This window comes from Pongo abelii, chromosome 16 (genome assembly GCF_028885655.2).
Source record: "Pongo abelii isolate AG06213 chromosome 16, NHGRI_mPonAbe1-v2.0_pri, whole genome shotgun sequence".
Taxonomy (NCBI): Eukaryota; Metazoa; Chordata; class Mammalia; order Primates; family Hominidae; genus Pongo; species Pongo abelii.
In genome coordinates this window covers 17,007,020-17,034,817 of record NC_072001.2, presented here as the reverse complement: position 1 = coordinate 17,034,817, position 27,798 = coordinate 17,007,020, and the positions used below count along the sequence as shown (strand labels likewise).

Here is a 27,798-nt window from a genome sequence, read left to right as displayed (position 1 = left end):
TTTGTATAGCAACACTGTGGCAATAAGCCCAAGTGTCCACCAATAAGAGACTCACTAAAGAAAGATACATAAAAGACACATCCACACACTGAAGACTAAGCTGCTTTATAAACACAAAGAGCGACACTCTGATAAAATACTCCAGTATATATGGTTAGTAAAAAAAAAAACAAGCAACAGAAGTAATGCAACATGCTACCACTAGCGTACTCATTCCAGAGATCAAGGAGGTTACAGAGGAGACTGAAAAGTCAGAGGCAGCAGGTGGGAAATGGGTGGAAGGCGTGGGCGGGGAAGCGACAGTGTGTCTCTGCCTAGGTTTGATTTTTAAACCATGTGACTGTATTCCTTTTTTTTTTAATGACTGTAAAACAAAATAAATGCTCTTCATACTAGAAATAAAATGTTAGCAAAATCTGCATTCAAAACTAGGATTACTGTTCTACACTGACAAAGTTCACTACCATTAGCAAAAGCAGTTTTCTCATTGACATAATGAGATACAACAGCGTGCATGAGGTCCTCAGCAGGCCTGCACCCTACAGGTGCTCCACACGTGCAAATCACTACTATTACCATTACTATTACATAACAGATATAATATATAATTATACTGTCACTGCTATAACCAGCATTACATACTAACACAGCCCACGTTCAGAGTATAAAGAAGGCTGTGGAACCCCCTGCAGAAGGTGGGAGGGCCTGGGACTGTGGATAAAGGGGAGCTCTTTGGGACTGTGCCACCTGAACCTGGAACCTGGGCCCCCAGGTTGGGTCCCCAGGCCTGTGTGCCTCAGCTTGCTCATCATTCACTCTCAACACGGATAACACCTTCAACTGCAAACATGTTTAAAAACCACAGGCCAGCTCCCCCTACCAATATCCGAAAAAGCAAGTCTCCACACAGGCCCAGGATGAGAACCTACAAGTGGTACTAGCTACAAAACACATGGAGAACAGGGTTCTTGCACACACACCTTATGAGATGTTGGAGAGCTATACGGCAAAGGCATCTACAGGGTGTAGCCAGACGGTCTAAAAGGGCCGTGACAAAAACCGCCATTTGTTGCAGATCAATGGCAAGCTCGTTGTCTTGTGGAAGGGTGAGGTACCTCAGGAAACTCTCACTGGGGCTCAGAGGGCCAGACAAAAGCTAGAAAGGAAAAGTAAACAAACATTCAGAAATGGTGGGAAAAATTAAAGTAACACAGTTAGCCTTTACCCACTCTTTATATGTTGGTATTGACTCATTTGACCCATCAAATGACAATGCTGATGATACAGTTATACTATACAGCTATGTATTTGTGCAGCATATAAACTGTGTAAATGTCTAAATTTGCGGTATACATGTACACAACATTGACTGTGCGTGTATACATTTATGATACCACAGGTAAGTTGAATCCACACAGATTACTAACATGAGCAAACCACCCTACAGGCCTAGGAGCCCTGGAGAAAGGCAGAAGCACCTCTGTGGGAACCCAGCACAGCATATCAAGCTGGCCTTGAAATCTAAAACCAAAACCTTTATTTTAATCTAAACATTGCCCACTCTGGAGAACGCCGACTTTCATTTGCAAATTAAATCATAGTTCTAATTCTTCTAAAGGCAGAAGAGTCCTATTATCATTAGCTTAAAGACTGCCAAATAATAGAAAAATTAAACCAAAGCATGATATTGAAATGCCTAAGACTTTCCCAAAAAGATGCAAAATCCAACTTGTACTTGACCTGTAAAGACCAGCAGTCCTGGAGGTTTAGGCCCAGGGCCCCATACGCCTGCTCCTCCCCCAGCTCGGCATCTACACCTGTTAAGGGGGGAGCTGGTACTAAACAGAGTGACAGCTCAAGTGATATGCCCTTCACAGAGCCCAGTACATAGGAAGGACCAACAAAGCAGGCCGCTCTTTTCGTCATTCTTTTCTGGTATTTATTTAAAAGTGCGTGTTTCAAGCTTGGTTCTGTGCTGACAAGGAAGTCGGTGCTCACTGATCCGAGTCTTCTCCACAAACAAGTGACCTCCTATACCTGTCTAATCTGACTCGCTGCTGTTACCACCAAACACACACATGCCAGAGAAAAACACTGCCGCGGACACACACGCTGGTCTTGCGTGAAAAATAAGTAGACTCAAGTGCCACCTACACACAAAGTTCCATCATGACACTCACGTACATGTCGCCGTTGGAGTGAGGCATATCCTTCCTGCAAATGATGCTCTGGAACCTTTGCAGCAAGGGCAAAAGTGGGGCACTGGTGCCCTGGGCAGAACGCTCATTGTCAGTCTCCTGTGCCCCGCTGTCCCACAGCTGAAGCAACAACAGGATGGCAGACAACATTTGGCTAAAGGAGAAAACATATTTATTCCTTGTAAAAACAGATTAACTTCTTTTCTTCATGGTTGATCAAAAATAAAAGCAAACAGCTAGATAGAAGTGAAGCAATACTTGGGATATTAAAGGAAATGAAAGTAAAGCCGTGGTAATTAAATCACTGAATTGACACCGAGACTTTAGCATAAGACATTGCCTTCTGCTGATAGGAAAGACCAGTTAAGAAGCTCAAAGAGCACGTTTACATGGAACTTCTAGGATCTTAAATTCATGGAATAAAAATAATTAAATGAGAAAAACTGAAAGAAAAAAAAAAGAACAGTTCCCAGGCTAGAAAACTGAGCATAAAAGAGGAAGAGAAGAAAAGGTAAAGAGAGAGCGAGCTCTGGGACATGGTTCTCTGGTTACAGAGCACCACATCTGCTGCAGTCACACACGATTTAGTGAAATGCACACAACGCAACAGGTATTTGGACACAGAGGTGCTTCCCCAAAGCATTTCCAGTCTGCGGCAGCCCTCACCTCAACGTGCCTCTCTGCACAGCCAGCTCCAGCAGGATGGCCAGGGCCAAGTGCTGGTCCTGCAGGGGGATGCTTCTGGCCCTTTCGTGCCTGGTGTTCCATGAACATCCCTGAAATGAAAGCAGTGGATGCAGGAACAAAGCGACCTCCAGAAAGACAGTATGCTTACAATCACACTTAACATGTTTACTACACGCTCCCTCCCAAGGAAGGATATATTTTTAATATTTAGAATCAAGTTTCTGAGACTTGCTACTCAAATTTTTCAGAGATTTTTAAAGTATACAATTAACTTACAGAAATGTATTTTATTTAAAGTGTTCATTCAGATACTATATTACAGTAGATGACATACTCCAAGTGTGTGAAGCATGAAATAATTTATCTCATTATCCAAAACATAAGCAGAAGAATAGCTATCTTTTCCAGTTTCAATGATGTGTAAGACTATACCAGTATCAACCTCCTCCTACAGAATTAGAGAACCAATTTCTAAAACCACCTGAGGATCTGGAGGCAAAATGTCTATACTAATTTCTATCTCTGATCAAAGATTACCTGGTTGCTTACTCCATACCCAGCTCTCCAGAATTGACTTGGCCCTATATACAGGTGCAGGAGTTTCATCTTTTTTCTCTTTGTCATCCAGATCTTCTTTCTTTGTTCCACTTGATTCGACACTATCATCTGCAGAATTAAAATTTTTTTAATCTGTAATCGCTTTTCAGAATGCCATACCATTAGTCTCTGCAAATGTCCCTCCCCGAAAAGTTACAACACACATCATTAACTGAATGTTTGACAACTTAAAAATAAAATACATCAATCATACCTGTAACAGATCCAGTATAATTTTCATAAACAAACCAATATATCGGCCAGGAGTGGTGGCTTACGCCTGTGATCCCAGCACTCTAAGAGGCCGAGGTGGGTGGATCACGAGGTCAGAAGATGGAGACCATGTTGGTTAACACGATGAAACCCTGTCTCTACTAAAAATACAAAAAAATGGCCAGGTATGATGGTGGACGCCTATAGTTCCAGCTACACGGGAGGCTGAGGCAGGACCATGGCGTGAACCTGGGAGGCAGAGCTTGCAGTGAGCTGAGATGGCACCACTGCACTCCAGCCTGGGAAACAGAGCAAGACTCCATCTGGAAAAAAAAAAAAAAAAAAAAAAAGAAACCAATATATCAAATTATTTAAAGTGTGTCTTCCAAAATGATATTTCATTAACTTCCTAGTAGATTTCACAACTGAGAAACTTAGTTTTTGATATTTACCTACTTCAATTTCACACCAATTGCTTTTATCCAGTGAGTCCCAGTGCTTGCGTACCCATGGGAAAATGGAGGGTGTAGAAAAGGAGTACAATTCAAAAATCTTTTAACTCTTTACAAGGCCCTACTCCACTGCCAACCGGGAAGCACTGCTATGCAGGGGCACTGTCACTGATAGCATAATTCAAGAGCACTGGGACAAAAAGGAAAAGCTGAGAAAAATGACTTTAGGCCACTGAATGTAAAGTTTCAGTCAAAAACAACTGTCATAAAACTCCTTACATAGTAAGCGAAGAGAAGAGAGAAATAACCTGAACCTTGAAGTCTAAACACCTTCCATCACAGAAGGCTGTGACTAAACATCTAAACAACATAATTAGAAAAATGTATCTCAGTCGGTGAAAGACATGATATCCCATCCAGATTACAAATAATGAGTATCTAAAAATCTCTAAGGAAACAGTTCCTCTGTTTACAACATTTCTGACACCAAATGTATGGAATTTTGCACCAAGCAATTCTCCAGTTCTCTGCGACACCCAGCTGTGTGTCCCACAGTGCAATTCAATTTTGAAACTAACTACCTAGAATTAGCACAGACCCCACACGTTAATAACAGCAGAGAAAAGGTGAATGCTGAAAAAAATATCCAAAGAACTAATGGCTGAAAACTTCCTAGGTTCGGCAAATGACATAAACCTAGGCAGATTGAAGAATCTGTGCAAAGCCCACACAAGATATCCTAAAGGAAGCCATGACGAGGCACATCATGATCAGCTGCTAAACACTAAGGACAAAACCTTTTGAAAAGTGCCACAGAAAGTAGATATAGAAGAATGTCTTGTGTGGCCTGAAATTAAGACCAAATATTATGTGCTGCCTTGAGATCAGTAAAATCAAGAAGGCCTCAATAGCCTAACCACAAGGTCTCCCTGGAGCTCTGCTCTCAGGTATAAGATCCCAAAGCCAAACAACCTCCTTATCATGGAGACCCGACCCCAGCCTGCTCATCCCTGCCGGCCCAGAGATATTCAAACAAGCCAATCACATCTTCCCATGGGAAGCAAGGTCACCTCACCCTCCTGTTACTACAAAATATGTCTCCCACAGCCCCTGGTGGTTCACTCTGTTCCCAAGTGCAGCCCCCATGTGGCATGCGGTGTCCCCCACCCCCAGGGCTGTGAGCATGTGTGACTAATAAACCGCTATTTCATCTGTGCAATGTCAGTGTCCTATGTTCAGCCATCCCATATCCCTAGGGCAGGAATCTTCTAGGGTTATAAACAGAACTTTAATCAACCTCTCCTTGGTTATTTTACTGGTTCCATGATACAGCTTTTTCTGTGCAAAAGATCTGAACAGGAACTTCACAGAGGATACAAGAGTGGCAAAAAAGAACATGATATTCAGCATCCTTAGCCATTACGGAAGTGCAATTAAAACCGCAATGAGATCCCACTAGACTTGTTAAAATGGCTCAATTGAAAAACACTGATAACATCAAGTGCTAACAAAGACACAGAGCAACAGAAACGTGACAGATTGCCAGTGGGAATGCAAGCTAAAACAGCCTCCAGTTTACCAAGGTAGACACCTCATGTCACAGAATACAGAGTACAACCCAGCCAGGAACACAGCTCAGGTGAGAACACAGGTGCTGGCTCTAAATGCCACACTCTGCCCTATGTGTGTGTGTGTGGTCACTAACCACAGCCCACTGGCCAAACCCAGCCCACAGCCTCTTTGTGTATGGTCTGAAAGCAGAGAAAGTATTTTACTTTTGTTGTTGTTTTGAGACAGAGTCTTGGCTCACCACAACCTCTGCCTCCCAGGTTCAAGCGATTCTCCCAGGTTCAAGTGATTCTCGTGCCTCAGCCTCCGAGGAGCTGGGATTACAGGCATGCATCACCATGCCCGGCTAATTTTTTGTTTTTAGTAGAGATGGGGTTTCACCATGTTGGCCAGGCTGGTCTCGAACTCCTGACCTCAGGTGATCCACCTGCCTCGGCCTCTAAAAGTGCTGGGATTACAGGTGTGAGCCACCATGCCCGGCCACCGTATTTTATATTTTTTAATAATTGAAAAACAATCAAAAGGAAAACAGTGTTTTGTGACTTGCAAACATTCTGAGGACTTCATCTTTTGTGTCCATAAATAAACTTTACAGAATGAACGTCCCCTGCCCGCTGATGCAGTATTGTCTGTGGCTACTTTGGCACTACAGCTGCAAGGTCCCATGGCTATGACAGAGACCATAGGGTCCATTGAGGCCTTAAAATATTTACTATCTGGCCCTTTAGAGAAAGTAGGCCACCCCTACCCTACATCTGGCTATAAATTTTACACATTTGACAAATTCTGAGACCCTGTCTCAGAAAATAAGATAAAATATTCATAGTCTTAATAATGGAAAACAAAAACATTTATTGAATGTCAAAACATCTCCCTAACACCCCGAATCAGTTGGGATCTACATAAAGAACAATTACGCTCTGCTTTCTAACCATGATTTTTAAAAGAACAAAGGACAAAAAAATTCATGAAATGTGAGCCATCCATGGTGGCTCATGCCTGTAATCCCAGCGCTTTGGGAGGCCAAGGTGGGCAGATCATGAGGTCAGGAGTTCAAGACCAGCCTGACCAAGATGGTGAAACTCTGTCTTTATTAAAAATACAACAATTAGCTGGGCATGGTGGAGGGTGCCTATAATCCTAGCTACTCAGGAGGCTGAGGCAGAGAACTGCTTGAACCCAGGAGGCAGTGGTTGCAGTGAGCCAAAATCATGCCACTGCACTCCAGCCTGAGCGACAGAGCAAGACTCCCTCTGAAGAGGAAAAAACAAAAAAATTCATCAAATATAATGAATAAAACATATACTTTGGATTTTGCCATGTACTTAGCTTTTTTTCTTAGAGCACCTTTTAGAACTATTGTTTCACAGAAAACACTTTGGGAAATGTTTTAATTTATAAACAAATACTGGAGGGCTAGGAAGAAGAGGTTAAAACTTTTAAAAATATACAGAATGAATTACTGATACAATAAAAAAAAAAAAAAAGGTTGCTGATTCCTGTCTTGGAAGACACTGTCATATGGACACTCTTAGCCTCAGCATCCACAGGTCCAGAAAGGGAAAATTTCAAGTCAGAGAGAATTCTCTATATATATACCATTTATTTGGAACATTCAGCCCTCAAGATCCCAACATCATGACCTCAGTTTCAACACAACTGTCCTTAGTCCTCATGTCACTGCTTTTGGTGCTGCTTGTTATCAAGGCAGTGGAAGCCAGTGATGCAACTGCTCTCTCGTTAAAAGGTGTGGTTCTCAGTATTACAGGCATTTGTACTTGCTTGCGGGTATACGCACAAAAGAAAAAACTGAACAGATGTGACTTTGAAGGACCTAATGAATGAAACCTCACTCCGAAAACCTTTGTGCTACTGAAACTAAATGTAAGCTTTGGTGTCTGAAAGTTTCCAAGAATTAGTAAGTAGGAGAGTTTTACTTTCTGAGTTGTTTCCATGAAATGGGAACAAATTGGTACATAAATGGATTTTGCCCAGAATCCTAGGAAATCACCACTGTTCAGTTGTAATCACCGCCTCCTAAATCACTGAGTCTGTTCTCTGTATTTTATTAGACTTTTGTCATCTCCCAAGTTAATACTGTATTTAGATATCCAATAGTCAGCCAAAAAGGGAAACATTTATCTCTGGGAAGAAAAAAAATCATTTAGAAAAATGTATTCAGTGTATCTAACACTGAAATGGAGAAAAGACTTAATGTTAAAGGGAAAAAAAAACACTACAGACATTGACATAGAAAAGAGATTTAATGTTAAAAAAAAAACTTTATATTAACTGAGTAACACCTCCTGATGAGAAGTGCTATATTAAATATAAACCCAATATGTTGTTTAAAAAAAAAAAGATGAAAATCAAAAGCACTACGCAGAGTGAAAGAAGCCAGACACAGAAGAACCTGACTACATGATTCCATTTATGGAGTTCTAGAACAGGCACAATTTGTCAGTGCTGGAGAAACATCAGGCCAGCTATTGCCTCTGGGAAGAAGGGGCAGGACACCAGAGAACTTTCTGAGCAAGAGTCATGATAAAGATGTGGGTTACACAGGTTACATTTGTCAAAACTTGTGAAATGGTAAACTCAAAATAGATGCGTTTCATTATATATAAATTTTACCTGAAAGTCAAAAACAAAGTTGAACTAGAATCAATTACATACATGAGTGTCTAAGGAGCTAGGTGAGACAAACAGTAGATGGACAGACAGCAGGATGTGGAGCCAAATACAGTGGCAGAACATGGAGGTGGGTCTGCAGCCACTCACTGTACACGTCAGTTATTGTGTGTGTGTGTATGAATGTTTTCAAACAAATATAAAAAATAAATTAAAAAAAAACACGGGTAACTCTGCTTGACACTGAAACTGAAAAGGGAGACTAATACTTTTTCCCATGGTTTGTTTTGTGTTTTTTGTTTTTGTTTTTTTGAGATGGAGTGTCACTCTGTCGCCCAGCCTGGAGTGCAGTAGCACAATCTCTGCTCACTGCAACCTCCACCTCCTGGCTTCAAGCAATTCTCCTGCCTTGCCCTCCCAAGTAGCTGGGATTACAGGCGCCCACCACTATGCCTGGCTAATTTTTGTATTTTGTAGTAGAGATGGGGTTTCACCATGTTGGCCAGGCTTGTCTCAAACTCCCAACCTCAAATGATCTGCCCACCTCAGCCTTCCCAAAGTGCTAGAATTACAGGCATGATCCACCGCACCTGGTCCCCATGTATTTTCAAGTGGACACCATTCCAATTCATTCCACAAAAGAAGAAGAAATACTTGCTGGGTGCGGTGGATCATGCCTGTAATCCCAGCACTTTGGGAGGCTGAGGCGGGTGGATCACGAGGTCAGGAGATCGAGACCATCCTGGCTAATACAGTGAAACCCCATCTCTACTAAAATACACAAAAAATTAGCCGGGCGTGGTGGCGGGCGCCTGTAGTTCCAGCTACTCAGGAGGCTGAGGCAGGAGAATGGCGTGAACCTGGGAGGCGGAACTTGAAGTGAGCCGAAATCGTGCCACTGCACTCCAGCCTGGGTGACAGAGCAAGACTCCATCTCAAAAAAAAAAAAAAAAGAAGAAGAAATACTTTCTTCAGTCTAACGCTCTCCCAACTGAGCTATTTCAACTTAGAATAAATACTTTCTAAACTGGTAGCTTTATCCACATTGATGACTCTCAAGTAGGGGGACCAACAAACTTCAACAATGGTTCTCAACCAAGGATCTTTTCAGATTCAACAAGTTTAGGGTGTATACAAGCACCCATTTCTTTTAAACCTCAATGGGGACTCTGAAACACAGCCACTGTTATGAACAACCTAATGATAGTATTATTGAGCATTCAAAATTACAATGCTAAATAACATCGTTCAATGGCATTTCCTTGCAGGCCAAAGGCTTCCAAAAAGTGTTTAATACACTCCCAAAGAACACCACAAATGCAGCAAGATGGTTTTGCAATAAAAATGCCTTCAAATCACATAAAACAATAAAATCCAGGCAGCTTGTATTAACTACCATTTTAGACAACAATCTCCAAAGTAAAAAGCAAAACTTCAAAGAGTTAAGCTCAAAGCTCTTGTTCCTATAGCACATTACAAAATTTCTATAAAATGCATTTTATAACGGTCTTTACAAAATAAAAAACACTAGTTAAAGTCCCTTACCTTTTCTAGGAGGGAGCTCTCCATTCTGGGTTGATTCGGTTCCAGTGTATACAATTTCTCCATCTTTAACCATTTCATTCCACAGACCACACAGCCCATTTCTTGAGAATACAAGCTGGAAATGATAAACGAGATAAGCTTACAGAGTGCTCACACTCACATTGCAATTTTTAAAGAATGATATGGAAAAAAAATCTCAATCCCCCTTATGTATTCAATCATTCGGTAATAAAATCAATGATTTACTGAATTAGTGACTTAATCATTTTACATTTCATGGAAGTCATTCAAGAAATATAAATGAAAAGGTGCATAATAGTGTAAATACTATGCTACCTCTTATGTAACATACAAGAAAAAAGACACATGGTCGGGCGAGGTGGCTTATGCTTGTAGTCCCAGCACTTTGGGAGGCTGAACAGGGCACATCACCTGGGATCAGGAATTTGAGACCAGCCTGGCCAACATGGTGAAACCCCGTCCCAACTAAAAATATAAAAAAATTAGCTAGGCGTGGTGGCGGGTGCCTGTAATCCCAGCTACTCAGGAAGTTGAGGCAAGAGAATCGCTTGAACCCAGGAGGCATAGGTTGCAGTGAGCTGAGATCGCGCCACTGCACTCAGCCTGAGTGACAAGAGCGAGACTCGGTCTCAAAAAAAAAAAAGAAAAAAGAAAAAAAAGACAGACACACAAACACACACACGTGCATGTGCTCTGAAAAGATAAACCAAAAGCAAGTACCAATGACTACCTTTGGGGAAATGGGGAGGGGACATGGACAAAGGCAGCAGGACCAGAAAAAGCAACAACATTGTGAGTATACTTTATAAGTCTTTACTTCTGAAACATACATGACTTTCATCCTCAAAAATTAAAATTAAATCATAAAAAAGCAAAACCTACAACTGGCAACAAGCAAATTAACCCATGCATATACAAAGAAAAGTAGGTCAAGGGACTTTTGAACTATATATCATTAATAGAATATACTATAATGAAAAATAAAATCTTTTATTTATTGGTATTGATAATATTGTCACAATTTTAGAACTACTTCATGTTGCACAATAAAGCAATGTAAATACAACAAAACATGTTTATGATAAAGTATTAAATGTTATTAGAAATTAAGACTTTAGGCTGGCCATGGTGGCTCACACCCGTAATCCCAGCATTTGGGAGGCCAAGGCAGGTAAATTACTTGAGGTCAGGAGTTCATGACCAGCCAGGCCAACACGGTGAAACCCCATCTCTACTAAAAGTATAAAAAATTAGCCAGGTGTGCTGGTGCATGCCTGTAATCCCAGTCACTCAGGAGGCTGAAGCAGAAGACTAGCATGAACCCAGGAGGCAGAGGTTTCAGTGAGCCGAGATTATGTCACTGCACTCCAGCCTGGGTAAACAGAGTGAGACTCCATCTCAAAAAAAAAAAATTAAGGTTTCCAGTGGAAAAGAGGAAAAAAATCATAGAAATTTTGAAAAACAAGTTAAATTGGAAAGCTATGAACTTTATTTTTGAATATATTTGCTTACTCTGTTTTTGAAAGGACTAGAATCAAAGGCAATCGGACAGCACGCACCCAGATTTTGGTTTCTCAGAACCATTTCCCAATAAAAGATGCTAGGGCTCTTGGGAAAATAAATAGATTCAAGGGCTAGGGCAGACAAAGATGAGCCTGGAATATCTTGTTTCCTCAAAGAAAAAGCTGTTAATGTCCAGGTGCGGTTGCTCATGCCTATAATCCTAGCACTTTGGGAGGCTGAGGTGGGCAGATCACTTGAGGTCAGGAGTTCGAGACCAACCTAGCCAACATGGTGAAACCCTGCCTCTTCTAAAAATACAAAAAGTAGTTGGGCATGGTGGCAGGTGCCCATAATCCCAGCTACTCAGGAGGCTGAGGCAGGAGAAGAGCCTGAACCCAGGAGGTGGAGGTTGCAGTGAGCCGAGTCTATGCCACTGCACTCCAGCCTGGGTGACAGAGCAAGACTTTATCTCAAAAAAAAAAACAAAAAGCAGCTGCTCAAAGACTGATAGGGACTCCTGGCTAAATTTATAATAATTATAATATCTGTGAGCATCAAAATCAAAAACGCCTTTGCTTGCTAACATCTGTGAGTCAGAAAAGGCTTCCCACAACAGGAAAAGGGAGCATTTCAGACACTGGGGGAAGGCATCCATTCTGAAAACTGCGTATGTGACAGAAGCTCCCTTGTCTGGCAAAAAAAAAAAAAAGCCATTTTTAATCAAAAGAGGCACAGATGTTTGCCCATCTTTTTTTTTTTTTTTTAACTTCTGTGGATACACACTAGTTGTATGTATATATACAAATGGGTTACATGAGCTATTTTCACACAGGCATACTATGCGTAATAATCACATCACCGTAAATGGAGTACTCAATACCTAAAGCATTTATCCGTTGCATTACAAATAATCCAATTATACTGTTATTTTTAAATGGACAATAAATTGACTGTAGTCACCGTGTAATGCTGTCAAGTACTAGATTTTATATATTCTATCTAACTCTTTTTTTTTTTTTGAGACAGATCTCGTTCTGGCACTAGGCTGGAGTGCAGTGGCATGATCTTGGTTCACTGCAACCTTTGCCTTCCGGGTTCAAGGGATTCTCCTGCCTCAGCCTCCCGAGTAGCTGGGACTACAGGCTCACACCACCACACCCAGCTAATTTTTGTATTTTTGGTAGAGATGGGGTTCACCATGTTGGCCAGGATGGTCTGAGTCTCCTGACCTCATGATCCACCTGCCTCGGCCTCCCAAAGAGCTGGGATCACAGGTGTAAACCACTGTGCCCAGCCCTATCTAACTCCATTTTTATACCCATTAACCATCTGCACTTCACCCCCACTTTATCCTTCCCAGTCTCTGATAACCATCATTCTACTCTATCTCCATGAGTTCAATTACTTTCATTTGCTTAGCTCCTACAAATAAGTGAGAACATGCAAAGTTTGTTTTTCTGGGTCTGGCTCATGACATTCTATTCCTGACTTAGCATAATGACCTCCAGTTCTATCCATGTTGTTGCAAACGACAGTATCCCATTCTTTTTTATGGCTAAATAGTACTCCATTGAGTATATATGCCACATTTTCTTCATCCATTCATCTGCTGGGAACACTTAGGTTGCTTCCAAATGTTGGCTATTGAGAATAGCGCTGCAGTAAACATGAGAGTGTACATATTTCTTCAACATACTGATATTCTTTCCTCTGGGTATATACCTACCAGCAGTGGGATTGCTGAATCATATGATAGTCCTATTTTTAGTTTTTTGAGGAACCTCCAAGCTAATCTCCATAATGGCTGTGCTAATTTACATTCCCACCAACTGTGCACAAGGGTTCCCTTTTCTCTATATTCTTGCCAGCATTTGTTCTTGTCTTTTGGATATAAGTCATTTTAATTAGGGAGAGACAATATCTCGTTGTAGTTTTGATTTGCATTTCTCTAACGATCAACCATGTTCAGCACCTGTTCATATTGCCTGTTTGTCATTTGTATATCTTCTTTTGAGAAATGTCTGTTCAAATATTTTGCCCATTTTCATTGGATTATTAGATTTTTTTCCTACAGACTTGCTTGAGCTAATTATATATTCTGGTTATTAATCCCTTGTCAGATGGATAGTTTGCAAACATTTTCTCCCATTCTGTGGGTTGTCTCTTCATTTTGTTGATTGTTTCCTTTGCTGTGCAGCTTTTTAACTCGATGTGATCCCACTTGTCCATTTTAGCTCTGGTTGCCTGTGTTTACGAAGTATTGCTCAAGAAATCATTACCCAGTGCAATGTCCTGGAGAGCCTCCCCAATGTTTTCTTTTAGCACTTTCATAGTCTGAAGTCTTAGGTTTAAGTCTTTACTCCATTTTGATGTGATTTCTGTATATGGTGAGAGATAGCGGTCCAGTTTCATTTTTCTGCATATGGGTGTCCCATTTTCCCAGCACCCTTTATCAATGAGGCTATCCTTTCCCTCATATATCCTCCGGGCACCTCTGTCAAAGGTGAGTTCACTGTAGATGTATGGATCTGTCTCTGGGTTCTCTATTCTGTTCCATTGGTCTACGTGTCTGTTTTTATACCAGTACCATGCTGTTTTGGTATACCTTTCTAGCAAACTTTGCACTTGATCTAAGCCAAAAAAGACTAGGAAGTGATTGTAGTATAACTTTAAGTCAGGTAATGCAATTTCTCCAGTTTTGTTTTTTGCTCAGGATGGCTTTGGCTATTCTGTCTCTTTTGTGATTCCATGTAAATTTCAGGATTTTTTTTTCTATTTCTGTGAAGAATGTCATTGGTATTTTGAAAGGGATTACATTGAACGTGTAGATTGCTTTGGGTAGTACAGACATTTTAACAATATTGATTCTTCCAATCCATGAACACGGAGTATCTTTTCCTTTTTTGTGTGTCTCCTTCAATTTTCTGCATCAATGTTTTACAGTTTTCGTGGTAGAGATCTTTTCACTTCTTGGGTTAGGATTATTCCTACGTATTTTCCTTTATTTGTACCTATTATAAATGGAATGATTTTTCTTGATTTATTTTTCATATTGTTCACTGTTGACATATAGAAATGCTACTGATTTGGCCAGGCAGAGTGGCTCATACCTGTAATCCCAGCACTTTGGGAGGCCGAGGCAGGCAGATCACCTGAGGTCAGGAGTTCAAGAGCAGCCTGGCCAATGTGGTGAAACCGTCTCTACTAAAAATACAAAAATTAGCCAGGCCTGATGGCAGGCGCCTGTAATCCCAGCTACTCAGGCGGCTAAGGCAGGAGGATCGCTTGAACCCAAGAGGCAGAGGTTGCAGTGAGCCGAGACTGCGCCATTGCTTTCCAGCCTGGGCCACAGAGTGAGACTCCATCTCAAAAAAAAAAAAAAAAGAGAGAGAGAGAAATGCTACTGATTTTAGTATGTTAATTTAGTATCCTGCAATTTTACTGAATTTATCAGTTCTAATCATTTTTTAGTGGAGTTTTTAGGTTTTTCCAATTATAACAATCATCTGCAAACAAGAATAACTTGGCTTGTTCATTTCCAATTTGGATGCCCTTTATTTCTTCTTTTTTTTTTTTTTTTTTTTTTTTTCTGAGATGGAGTCTTGCTCTGTAGCCCAGTCTGGAATATAGCGGCACAATCTCAGCTCACTGCAATCTCCACCTCCGGGGTTCAAGTGATTTCCCTGCCTCAGCCTCCCAAGTAGCTGGGACAACAGACACCCGCCACCACGCCTAGCTAATTTTTATATTTTTAGTAGAGATAGCATATCACCATGTTGGCCAGTCTGGTCTCAAACTCCTGACCTCAAGTGATTCACTCACCTCAGCCTCCCAAAGGGCTGGGATTACAGGTGTGAGCCACTGCACCCGGCCTTTCTGTCTCTTATCTGACTCCTCTAGCAAGGGCTTCCAGTATTATACTGAATAATAGTGGTGACAGTGGGCATCCTTGTCTTGTTATGGATCTTAGAGGAAAGGCTTTCAGTTTTTCACCTTTCAGTATGATACTAGCTGTGCGTCAGTTGTATATGACTTTTATTGCGTTGAGGTGTGTTCCTTCTATAACCAGTTTTTTTCGAGTTTTTATCATGAAAGGATGTTGAATTTTATCAAATGCCTTTTCAGCATGAATTTAAATGATCATATGGTTTTTTATCCTTCATTCTAATGATATGATGTATCAAACTGATTGATTTGGATATGGTGAAACATCCTGGCATCCCTGGGATAAACCCCACTTTGGTCATGATGAATGATCTTTTAATGTGTTGTTGAATTCGGTTTGCAGGTATTTTCTTGGGTATTTCTGCATGAATGTTCATCTGGGATACTGGCCTGTTTTCTTTTTTTTGATTATGTTTTTGTCTGGTTTTGATATCAGGGTAATACTGGCCTTTTAGAATACGTTTGGAAGTATTCCCTCCTCCTCTATTTTTCAGAATAGTTTCACTAGGATTGGTAATAGTTCTTCTTTCAATGTTTGGTAAAATTCAGCAGTGAAGTTATTGGGTCCCGGGCTTTTCTTTGCTGGAAGACTTTATTATTACAGTTTCAATCTCACTACCTGTTACTGTTACGTTCAGGTTCTGGATTTCTTCATGGTTCAAACTTGGAAGGCTGGATGTGCCTGTGAAATTATCCATTTCTTTTTTTCTTTTTTTTTTTTTTTAGACACAGTCTCACTCTGTCACCCAGGCTGGAGTGCAGTAACATGATCTCAGCTCACTGCAAACTCCATCTCTCAGGCTCAAGTGATTCTCGTGCCTCAGCCTTCCAAGTGGCTGGAATTACAGGCATGCAACACCATGCCTGGTTAATTTTTGTATTTTTAGTAGAGATGGAGTTTCACCATGTTGGCCAGACTGGTCTCGAACTCCTGACCTCAAGTGATCCACCCGCCGCAGCCTCCCAAAGTGCTGTGATTACAGGCATGAGCCACCGCGCCCAGCCTGCAAACTTATGCATTTCTTCCAGGTTTTCCAAGTTATTGACATATAGCTGTTCACAGCCTCTAATGACCCTTTGAATTTCTGCAATATCAGTTGTAATACCTACTTTTTCACCTCTGATTTATTTGGGTCTTCTTTTTCTCTTAGCCTGCCTGAAGGCTTGTCAATTTCATTTGTCTTTTAGAAAAACCAACTTTTCATTTCACTGATCTTTTGTATTATTTTCTTCATTTCAACTCCATTTTATTTCTGCTCTGATCTTTATTATTTCTGTCCTTCTAATTATGGGTTTGGTTAGCTCCTTCTTTTCTAGTTCTTTAAGATGTATCATTAGGTTATTTATTTGAAGTTTTTCTACTTTTTTCATTTTCCTCTTAGTACTGCTTTCACTATATCCTACAGGTTTCGTATGCTGTATTGCCATTGCCATTTGTTTCAAGAAATTGTTTAATTTCATTCTTAATTTCTTCACTGACCTGTTGGTCATTCAGGAGCATATTGTTTAATTCCCATGTGTTGGTGGAGTTTCCAAAATTCCTTGCTATTGATTTTTAGTTATAGTCCATTGTGATCAGAGAAGATACTTAACATAATTTTTTTAACTTATATATGGCAAAAGACAGGAATCTACCTTCATTCTTCTGCATATGAATATCAAGTTTTCCCAGCACCATTTATTGAAGAGTCTGTCTTTTCCCCAGTGTATGTTCTTGGTACCTTTGTTAAAAATGAGTTCACCGTAGGTGTGCGGATTTGTTTCTGGATTCTCTATTCTGTTCCGTTGGTCTATGTGTTTGTTTTTATGCTAGTACTATGCTGTTTTGGTTACTATAGCTCTGTAGTATAATTTGAATTAAGGTAATCTGATTCCTCCAGTTTGTTTCTTTTTAATTATGAGAGCTTCGGCTATTATGGGTCTTTTGTGGTTCAACATGAATTTTAGGATTTTTTTTTTTCTGTTTCTGTGAAGAATGTCATTGGTATTTCACTAGGGATTGCACTGAATTGATAGATTGCTTTGGGTAGTATGGACATTTTAACAATATTGGTTCTTCCAATCCATGAAGATGAAATATTTTTCCATTTTTTGTGTCCTCTTTAATGTCTTTCATCAGCGTTTTAGAGTTTTCATTACAGAGATCTTTGTAATGATCTTCTTTGGTTACTTCCTAGGCATTTAATTTCATGTGTGGCTACCGTAAATGGGATTACTTTTCTAATTTCTTTTTCATATTGTTTACTGTTGGCACATAGAAATGCTACTGATTTTTTATGTTGATTTTGTATACTGCAACTGTACTGAATTTATCAGATCTAATCATTTTCTTCTGGAGTCTTTAGGTTTTTCCAAATATAAGATCATATCATCTGCAAACAAGGATAATTTGACTTCTTCCTTTCCAATGTGAAGGCCTTTTATTTCTTTCTCTTGTCTGACTGCTCTAGCAAGAACTTCCAGTACTATGTTGAATAACGGTGGCCACACTGAGCATCCTTGTCATGTTCCAGATCTTAGAGGAAAGGCTTTCAGTTTTTCACCATTCAGTATGATACTAGCTGTGCGTCTGTCATATATGGCTTTTATTATGTTGAGATATGTTTCTTCCATAACCAGTTTTAAGAGGTTTTATCATGAAAGGATGCTGAATTTTATCAAATGCCTTTTCAGCATCAATTGAAATAATCACATGGTTTTTATCCTTCTGTTGACACGATGTATCACACCGATTAATTTGCATATGCTGAACCATCCTTGTACCCCAGGGATAAACCCCACTTGGTCACGATAAATGATCTTTCTAATGTATTGCTGAATTTGGTTTGCTAGTATTTTGTTGAGGATATTTACATCAATATTCATCAGAGACACTGGCCTGTAGTATTCTTTCTTTGATGTGTCTTTGTCTGCTTTTAGTATCAAGGTTTGAATTTTTAATGACTTATTTTGTGGCCTAACATATGGTCTAACCTTGAGGATGATCCATGTGCTAAAGAGAACAATGTACATTCTGCAGCCATCAGATGAAACGTTCTAGAAATATCTATTAAATCCATTTGGTCTACAGTGCAGATTAAGTTTGATGTTTCTTTGTTAATTTTGTCTGGATGATCTGTCCAATGCTGAAAGTGGAGTGTTGAAGCCTCCGTCTATTAATGTATTAAGGCCTATCTCTCTCTTTAGCTGTAATATTTGTTTTATGTATCTGGGTGATCTAGTGTTGAGTGCATATACACATATATTTATAATAGTTACAGCCTCTTGCTGAATTGGCCCCTTTATCATTACATAATGACTTTTTTGGTCTCCTTTTATAGTTTTGGTCTTGAAATCTATTTGGTCTGATATAACCACTATGCTTTTCTTTGATTTCCATTTGCCTCTCCCTTTTTCCATCCCCCTGCACCGTCCTGAAGAGGTGGTCTCCAATTTGAAGAAGCATGCAGCCAATGAACTGCCTGTAGGGAGGGGCAGCCTCCAAGGGCCCAGGGTTTCAGTCCCACAACCACAATGGATCCAATTCTACCAACGAGGACCTGAGCTCCAGGTGACAGTGTGCCCTAGCCAACATCTTGACTACAGTCTGTGAAACCTGAAGTAGAGGACAGAACTAAGCTATGGCCAGACTCCTGACCCACAGAAACTGTGAGAGTGTAAATGCTTGTTGTTACAAGCTGCCAAATTTGTGGTTGGTAACTTGTTCTGTAGCGACAGCAAGCAAGCCAGCATCCTTCAGTTTTTGTAGAAGGAACAGCTTTCTCTCAGCACTCTTATTTTTTCTGTTCACATCACTAACAGGATAACTGCCATAAACATACTTGAAACCAAAACATATGACTTTGGGTAAAAATATCAGCTGGTGGTGGAGAGGTAAACTCCTTCCTAAAAAGTGAGCCCTGGCCAGGTATAGTGACTCACATCTCTAATCCCAGCACCTTGGAAGACTGAGGCAAGAGAATCACTTGTGCCCAGGAGTTCAAAACCAATCTAGGCAACATAGCAAGACCCTGTCTCTACAAAAAAATTGTAAAATTAGCCAAAAGGCTGGGCATGGTGGCTCACACCTGTAATCCCAGCACTTGGGAGGCCAAGGCAGGTGAACTGTTTGAGCTCAGGAGTACAAGACCAGCCCTGGCAACATGGCAAAACCCCATCTCTACCAAAAATACAAAAAATTAGCCAGGGGTGGTGGCGCACGTGTACTCCCAGCTACTTGGAAGGCTGAGGTGGGAGAATTGCTTGAGATCAGGAGGTAGAGGCTGCAATGAGTTGAGATCACTCCACTGTACTCCAGCCTGGGCAATAGAGCAAGACCCTATCAAAAAAATTTTTTAATTTAAATTTAAAAAATTAAAATAATATAAAAAATAAAATTAAAAAGGAAGCCGAAAGCATTCAGGGCCCCTGAAGTTTAACCAGTGAATGGAAAGGTTTGACTCTTCTACTCATTCAGAGGAGGGCAGTGAATACGTGCACTGGGGTTCAGTCCAAATCCTACCACAGTGCACATGATAAGAGGCTAACAGTGGCCAGAACTCACAGCCCCATGTGGGCCGTGCTGCAGGAGTCACAGACTATCTTTAGGCACTCAAGGGAATATGACACTTGATCTGCGTCTTAAAGTGTTTCAGAAAACAGAAACAGAGAAGATGAATTAAGAAGCTATTACTGGCTGGGCGCGGTGGCTGACACCTGTAATCCCAGCACTTTGGGAGTCCGAAGCAGACGGATCATGAGGTCAGGAGATCAAGACCATCCTAGCTAACACGACAAAACCCCATCTCTACTAAAAATACAAAAAATTAGCTGAGTGTGGTGGCATGCGCCTATAGTCCCAGCTACGTGGGAGGCTGAGGCAAGGGAATTGCTTGAACTTGGGAGGCGGACATTGCAGTGAGCAGAGATCCCACCACTGCACTCCAGCCTGGGTGACACAGTGAGACAGCATCTCAAACAAAACAAAAAAGGCTATTACCAAGGGTCCAAAAAAGAAAGGATGAGAGTCGAAGTCAAGACAGGGAGGTACAGTCTTTAAGATTATTTCAGGCAGGGCACGGTGGCTCACATCTGTAATCCCAGCACTTTGGGAGGCCAAGGTGGGCAGACTGCTTGAGCCCCAGAGTTCGAGACCAGCCGGAGCAACATGGTGAAACCCAGTCTCTACAAAAAATACAAAAATTAACCAGGCGTGGTGGTATGCACCTGTAGTCTCACTACTCAGGGGACTGAGGTGGGAGGATCACCTGAGCCTGGGGAGGTTAAGGCTGCAGTGAGCCGTGACGGTGCCACTGCATTCCAGCCTGGGCAACAGAGTGAGACCCTGACTTAAAAAGAAACTGTTTCAAATCACATCAGTTAAATCAAATGTGAAAGGGAAAATAAGGGAGGGAACAGAAGAGGAATGAGAATTAGTTCTGTTTTAACCACTAAGATTTGCACTAACTACTGAACATAAACATGGAGCTCCTCCCCACTCCACCAACCCTCAGTAAATATAGATCCAGATCTTAGCAGAGTGTTCAGGGCTAGAGACTCAAACCTGGGAGTAGTCAACAAATGGACTGTAGGTGATGTCCTGGAGAAGATGCCAACACCCAAGCAGAGAGGGGAGACCCCTGCCCAGCCCTGAAAGCACTCTGAGATCGCCCCAGACTGGCTGGGATCCACACACCAGTGTTCTGCGGTACAGCCTAGATTGAGAAACATTGGTGTTACAGAGGTACCATTTAAAAAAAAAAAGCCAAAAGATGAAACATTTAAAGACTAAGCCAAGGAGGAAGCCCAGTTTACATGGAAACAAGAATAATTACCACCACCTTTCAATTATTACCTGGGAAGGAAGAGGATAGGCCAGACCTTGTCCTTCTGAGTGACAAGGAATTCTTTTTTGGAAGGTGGAGACTGGACTCCTGGAGGGACAAGCACTATGGAAGCCTCCTAGGAACTGATGACCAAAATAAATGGTAAGCACCATTCAAAAAACAATTTGGGCACCTTAAAGGTGGAACATTACTAAGGCAATAAAGCAAGCCTCACTGGAGGAAGTCTCCAGAGAGTTAGACTGTGAACAAGCAAAAGTGAAGCCCAGGAGAAGAGCTCTCCAGATGACACACAGTACAGGATCCTGACTGAGGAAGCAGCAGCCTGGGAACAACTGGAAGACAGCCATGGTACTGATAAGAACAGGGACTACAGGCAGGGCATGGTGGCTCACGCCGTAATCCCAGAGATTTGGGAGGCCAAGGCAGAAGAACTGCTTGAGTCCAAGAGTTCAAGAGCAGCCTGGGCAACATGGTAAGACCGTGTCTCTACAGAAATATAAAAATTAGCCAAGTACATGGCACACGCCTATAATCCCAGCTACTGGGGAGTCTACAGCAGGAGGGTCACCTGCACCCAGGTGTTTGACTCTGATCACACCACAGCACTCCAACCTGGGTGACAGAGACCCTATTCATTAAAAAAAAAAAAAAAAAGAAAGAAAGAAAGAAAAAGAAAAAAAAGAATGAGACTTTCCATTTGTAAAGTGAGAGTATTTATTTCTACAACTGTCTCCAATTAGCTTTTTATTAGTAGCTGACTTACCTAAACGTGCCCAGTAGGTTTTCAACTTTTGACTTTTTTGGTTCAGATCCCAGATGCTTCTAATTAGGTTATTTGGGCTGAGAACTCTTTTCCAATTTTTTCCAATCTCACACCTCTGAAATGACATGCCAAGTAAAGGCACTTTCATCATCAAAAGACCCCAGCAAAAGAGGCAGTAACAGGCTCACTTTTTGTAAGTTAGTAAACTGAAGCTCAGAGGTTCAATGACTTGACCAAAGGCCACACAACACTGAGGCTGTGAGAGGTGGGATTTGGGAAGAGGCCCAACTCCAAGGCTTATTCGCTTCCTACCAACACCATAACACGCACCCACACCTGCAGCACGGCAGCCAGGGCAAGCCTTCATGCTCCCATATGTAGGCCACCAATACTTTAATACCAATCAGGACTAGGCAAGCAAACCGTTAAGGCATTTTTTTTTTTTTTTTTTTTTTTTTTGAGACGGAGTCTCGCTCTGTCGCCCAGGCTGGAGTGCAGTGGTGCCATCTTGGCTCACTGCAAGCTCCACCTCCTGGGTTCATGCCATTCTCCTGCCTCAGCCTCCCAAGTAGCTGGGACTACAGGCACCCGCCACCAGGCCTGGCTAATTTTTTGTGTATTTTTAGTAGAGTTGGGGTTTCACCGTGTTAGCCAGGATGGTCTTGATCTCTTGATCTCGTGATCTGCCCGCCTTGGCCTCCCAAAGTGCTGGGATTACAGGCGTAAGCCACCGCATCCGGCCCGTTAAGGCATTTATTAAAGTGCCTTCAGAACAATAGAGTCAGGCAGTAAAATCCAAAACTGAATAATATAACAAATGAATATCTGATTAATGTATAGGTTAGAAAATGTTTCTTTTTCATGTCCTTACAATTTGACAGAAAAGTAATATCTTCAAATATTTGCAGATGAGTAGAGGTATATGGCTTTTTTTCTGAAATCTACAGAAAAATACTAAACACCTACTGAACACAGGACAACATATGAAAAAATGTTAAGAACAGATTCCTGGAACAATTAGAAAGGTCAGACAGGAACATTAAGTACGTCGATTTGAAGACATCTGAGAAGCAGCAAGGGAGTGACGTCTTCCTATAGCCTAAGACCCACGAGAGGAAGAAAGAGGCCCAGACAACCTAAGCAAGCAGGGATGAGACTGAGAAGCAAAACGGAGCTTCTGAGAGACTCCCAGGGCCCTCATACAAGAGAAAGAGGCCTGGAAGACCCCATGCTCTGAGCTGGAACCTCAAAGGGCCACACACCAGAAATATGGGCGAGTTAGAAGTAGACCAGCCTTCACAGAAAACCAGCCCAGTTCCGCATTCTCTCAATTTCCAGCAGGACTGCAGTGACCTAGGATTGCCTAGAACATCCTCTCTGGAGGAAGATATTGCTCCTCGATTTATTGCTACAATATTGCATATACAATATCTGGAAGTCAGGCAAAAATAATAATGACAAAGATACAAGACCGCATCATTGTAAAATGAAAAAAAATAGAAGTCAATAGGACAGACCAAAAGTGGATCCTGAAAACAGAAATATAAAGGCTTCTGTCACGCAAGAATAGCCTGAGGAATGAACTGAAGTGTTGACACTCTGCTCAGCAGATGCCAGCTCGGGGCAATGGGGTGAGGGAAGTGGGAAAGCAAGACAAGATCAATGAAGCAATGGTATGTGGTATATGACTTCACAGTCAGCTAAGCGTGATTTTAGCCTACTCTATGTAGGAGCCATTCTTATTTCCTTTAATTTCCTAAAAAAAGAAAAATATATATTAAAAAAGAGTGATTTTATATTTTTCAATGGTTGAAACATACTCAAAAGAATCGTATGTCAGCCAAGCACAGTGGCTCACACTTGTAATCTCAGACTTTGGGAGGCCGAGATGGCTGGATCATGAGGTCAGGAGTTCAAGACCAGCCCAGCCAACATGGTGAAACCCCGTCTCTACTAAAAATACAAAAAAAAAATTAGCCGGACATGGATACATGCCTGTAATCCCAGCTACTCCGGAGTCTGAGGCAGGAGAATTGCTTAAACCCAGGAGGTGGAGGTTGCAGTGAGCCAAGATCGTGCCACTGCACTCCAGCCTTGGCAACAGAGCAAGACTCCCTCTCAGGAAAAAAAAAAAAATCATATGTCAACACATGAAAATTATATGACATTCAAATTCTGGAATCCACAAAGTTTTCCTGGAATATAGCCACACACACGTTTGGCGGCTTCTCACAGGACAATGGCCAAGGTGAGTTGTTATAAAAGAGCACGTATGGTCCACATAAACATTTACTAGCTGGTGCTTTACAGAAAAAATGTGCTGACCCCTATGTTAGTGCCCCCTCTTCTCAATGAGCTGCAAATACAACCAACTGTTCAGCCAGCACATTCACTAGGCATATGTAGCTTTTCCAGAAGGTTTGCAAGAAGAAACTACACCATAAAATAGTCCAAGGAGGAAAGAAAAAGGGAGGAATAAAAACACTCAGTTCCCTCATGTCTCCTTGTAAAGTGGTGAATGTTCATACCACAGGGAATTCACACCCACACTCGCCACACCTTCCAGGCTGTGTCACTGACTCCTTGTAGGCAGTCAGGAAGCCATACTCCAACTCTCTTGTGTGACATCACAGCGGAGACTGGAGCCGAAGGGCAGCTCACAGGCATGAGTCAACCAAGAGGGACACAGAGAGGCAGCTAAGGAATCTATGGGGTTGGACGAGGTTTATAAATACACTTTTAAAATAACTACCTTTAATAGGGTCAAGCAATTAAAAGATCCTATTAACAGCCAGGCACGGTTCACGCTTGCAATCCCAGCACTTTGGGAGGCCAAGGCAGGCGAATCATGAGGTCAGGAGTTCAAGACCAGCCTGGCCAATCTGGTGAAACCCCATCTCTACTAAAAATACAAAAAATAGCCAGGTGTGGTGGCAGGCACCTGCAGTCTCAGCTACTCAGGAGGCTGAGGCAGGAGAATTACTTGAACCCAGGAGGTGGAGGTTGCAGTGAGCCAAGATTGTGCCACTGCACTTCAGCCTGAGCAACAGAGCAAGACTCCTTCTCAAAAAAAAAAAAAAAAAAAAAGATCATATTAACAATTCCAACACAGAAGTTTCAACTAGAAAAAAGTACCTAAAGTGGCAGTTAAAGAAACTGTCAAACATTTCAAACTAAACATTTTAAAGGGATGTGTTTAATATAATTATACCTCAATAAAGTTGATATTTTTTAAAAATGGAAATTCTGGAATAGAAAAATACAATAATAAAATTTAAAACTCAATGGATTTGATTAAAAACAGATTGGGAAGGCCTGTGCTTCCTCCACCTATAAAGGATTAATTTTGTAGAAATTACTTCCTTGCTATAATCAACTAGAAAACGGGACAGAATATACCAAAAAGCTGTTACCAAAAACTGGACAACAGAAAGCCCAGAGCTGGGATCCCTCAGAGAAGCAAAACACTGCCCAGAAGCAGCTTCCAGGCTGCAGCACAGGAAAGGGGAACCCAAATAGAGCCCAAAGAACTTGCTGAGCTCAGGAGACAGATCAGCTATACGTAGGCCAAATGACAAGAATACAGCAAGCTCCAGAGATGAGTCGAGGGGCCCCTTGAGTATCTGTCTGAGTACTGCTCTGAGCATAGGTTAAGAAAACTACAGAATACTGGGGAAAGAAGCACTAGAAAGTAATAAGCAGCATCACCATGATGCACAGTCTTGGAAAAGCCTGTGTTTCCACAAAGAAGGACAGAAAGATCTTCTCATACACCAAGCATCAGGTGGAGTCCTGAGAAGAGTATTGCCTTCGTAATATGGATAAATGAGCCCAAGGGTAAAGGCTGTGTGGATCAGCCCTAACAAACCTCAGAATCAAGCTTTGAAAACATCAAACTGACCCCATGTAACTTTCATGTATGGCAGAACAAAACTAAGGCTCTTTAAAAAAATAAAACAAAATCCTGCACAGAACATAAAATTAACGTCTAGCATTCAATCAAAAATTAGCAGGCATACAACCACGCTCCCATAACTAGGGCAATCAATCAATAGAAATGACAGAATCAATCAACAGAGATGGATCTAGAAGTGATCAGAGATTACGGAATTCACAGACAAGGACATTAAAACCTCTCTTACAGAAATGCTCCCTATGCTAACAGAAGGAAAGCATGAATGTTATAAAGAGTGAAACAGAAGATATAAAAAGGACTCAAATGGAATCTCTAGAAATGAAAATACAAAAGTGAAAATTGTGATGGAGGATATTAACAGAAGAAACACTGCATAACAGTTACAACCATAATCTACAATATCTAAGCACATAGCTATGCCATGCTCTCTCCCTTAACACTCATGCAGTCTAGGTTTAACAAATAACTGTTTCACGCCCATCATCAGTTGCAGGTTGATCTACAGTCATCCAGTTGTCCAAAGATCTTTCTCCACTCCATTCCTAAGGAAGGGCTCATGAGAACAATACTTCCAAAGTTACAGCTCATTGAGAAGTTTACATGTTTTTCATCTGAAAAGTTGGTTTTGCTAGAACAAAAAATGCTTTACTCACATTTTCTTTTCTTGAGTGTCTTAAACAGGTTACTCAATTTCTTCTTCATAAAGAATTGTCATCTGCTGGGCTCAGTGGCTCACTGCTGTAATCCCAGCACTCTGGGAGGCCAAGGTGGGTGGACTGCCCGAGCTCAGGAGTTCAAGACCAGCCTGGGCAACATGGTGAAACCCTGTCTCTACTAAAAATATAAAAAATTATCTGGGTGTGGTGGTGCACGCCTGTAATTCCAACCACTTAGGAGGCTGAGGCACAAGAATGGCTTGAACCTGGGAGGTGGAGGTTGCAGTGCGCTGAGATAGTGCCACTGTACTCTAACCTGGGCAACAGAGTGAGACTCTGTCTCAAAAAAAAAAAGGAATTGTCATCAAAGTCCTATGACTAAACCCTTTTCCTTAAAAAAAAAAAAAAAAAAAAAAAACTAGTATTACTAGTCTTTTCCAAGAACCAAAGTTAAAAGTTAGTTCTTTAAAACACCAGGCCAGGCACAGTGGCTCACGCCTGTAATCCCATCACTTTGGGAGGCTGAGGCAGACGGATCACGAGGTCAGGAGATCGAGACCATCCTGGCCAACATGGTGAAACCCTGTCTCTACTAAAAATACAAAACAAATTAGGCGGGTGTGGTGGAGTACACCAGTAGTCCCAGCTACTCAGGATGCTGAGGCAGGAGAATCGCTTGAACCCGGGAGGCGGAGGCTGCAGTGAGCCAAGATCACGCCACTGTACTGCAGCCTGGTCGACAGAGCCAGACTCTGTCTCAAACCAAAAAAAAAAAAGAAATTCTTCTAGTCCCTCCCGCACTTTCCATTAAACACATTTCAACTGTGTTATAGAAACACAAAGAGGAATCTAAGAGATATTTCATTAAACATTCTAGGATATTTCTGCTAGTTAACAATATGAAAGCTGGAGTTTTGAAGACTGCCTCAGTGAGCTCTTTTTTTGACTGCCTGATTGAGTTGGAGAAGCTCTGCCATCAAAACTGCTCACAGCCTAACACTATAAGACAACTTAATATGAGCACAACAGAAAGGTTTGAAATTCTCATAAGCTGGAACACTTCCACAAAATTTATAATGGATAAAGTTCATGTTGTAGGTTTTATTTTAAAAACGAAATATAAAAATACAGGAAAAGAGCTGATGTTATTATTATTACTACTATTATCTTAAGAGACATTGCCTCTTACTGTTGCCCAGGCTACAGTGCCCGGTGTGAGCAACAGCTCACTGTAGCCTCAACCTCTCCGGCCCAAGGGATCCTCCCACATCAGCTTA

General features: G+C 41.4%; 1 protein-coding gene across 1 annotated transcript in view; it reads right to left on the bottom strand.

The window, feature by feature from the left end:
- Nucleotides 1-980: 980 nt before the first annotated feature.
- Nucleotides 981-27,798, bottom strand: part of LOC129050284 (E3 ubiquitin-protein ligase HERC2-like) — a 40,157-nt gene continuing 13,339 nt past the window's right edge. The window contains exons 8-12 of the mRNA XM_063716422.1: nt 9,893-10,007; nt 3,442-3,551; nt 2,865-2,974; nt 2,185-2,352; nt 981-1,156 (exon numbers count right to left, since the gene is read on the bottom strand). Of these exons, the coding sequence (XP_063572492.1) occupies nt 1,138-1,156; nt 2,185-2,352; nt 2,865-2,974; nt 3,442-3,551; nt 9,893-9,965 (480 nt within the window). The 5' untranslated portion in view covers nt 9,966-10,007 and the 3' untranslated portion in view covers nt 981-1,137. The remainder of the gene's footprint in view (nt 1,157-2,184; nt 2,353-2,864; nt 2,975-3,441; nt 3,552-9,892; nt 10,008-27,798) is intronic.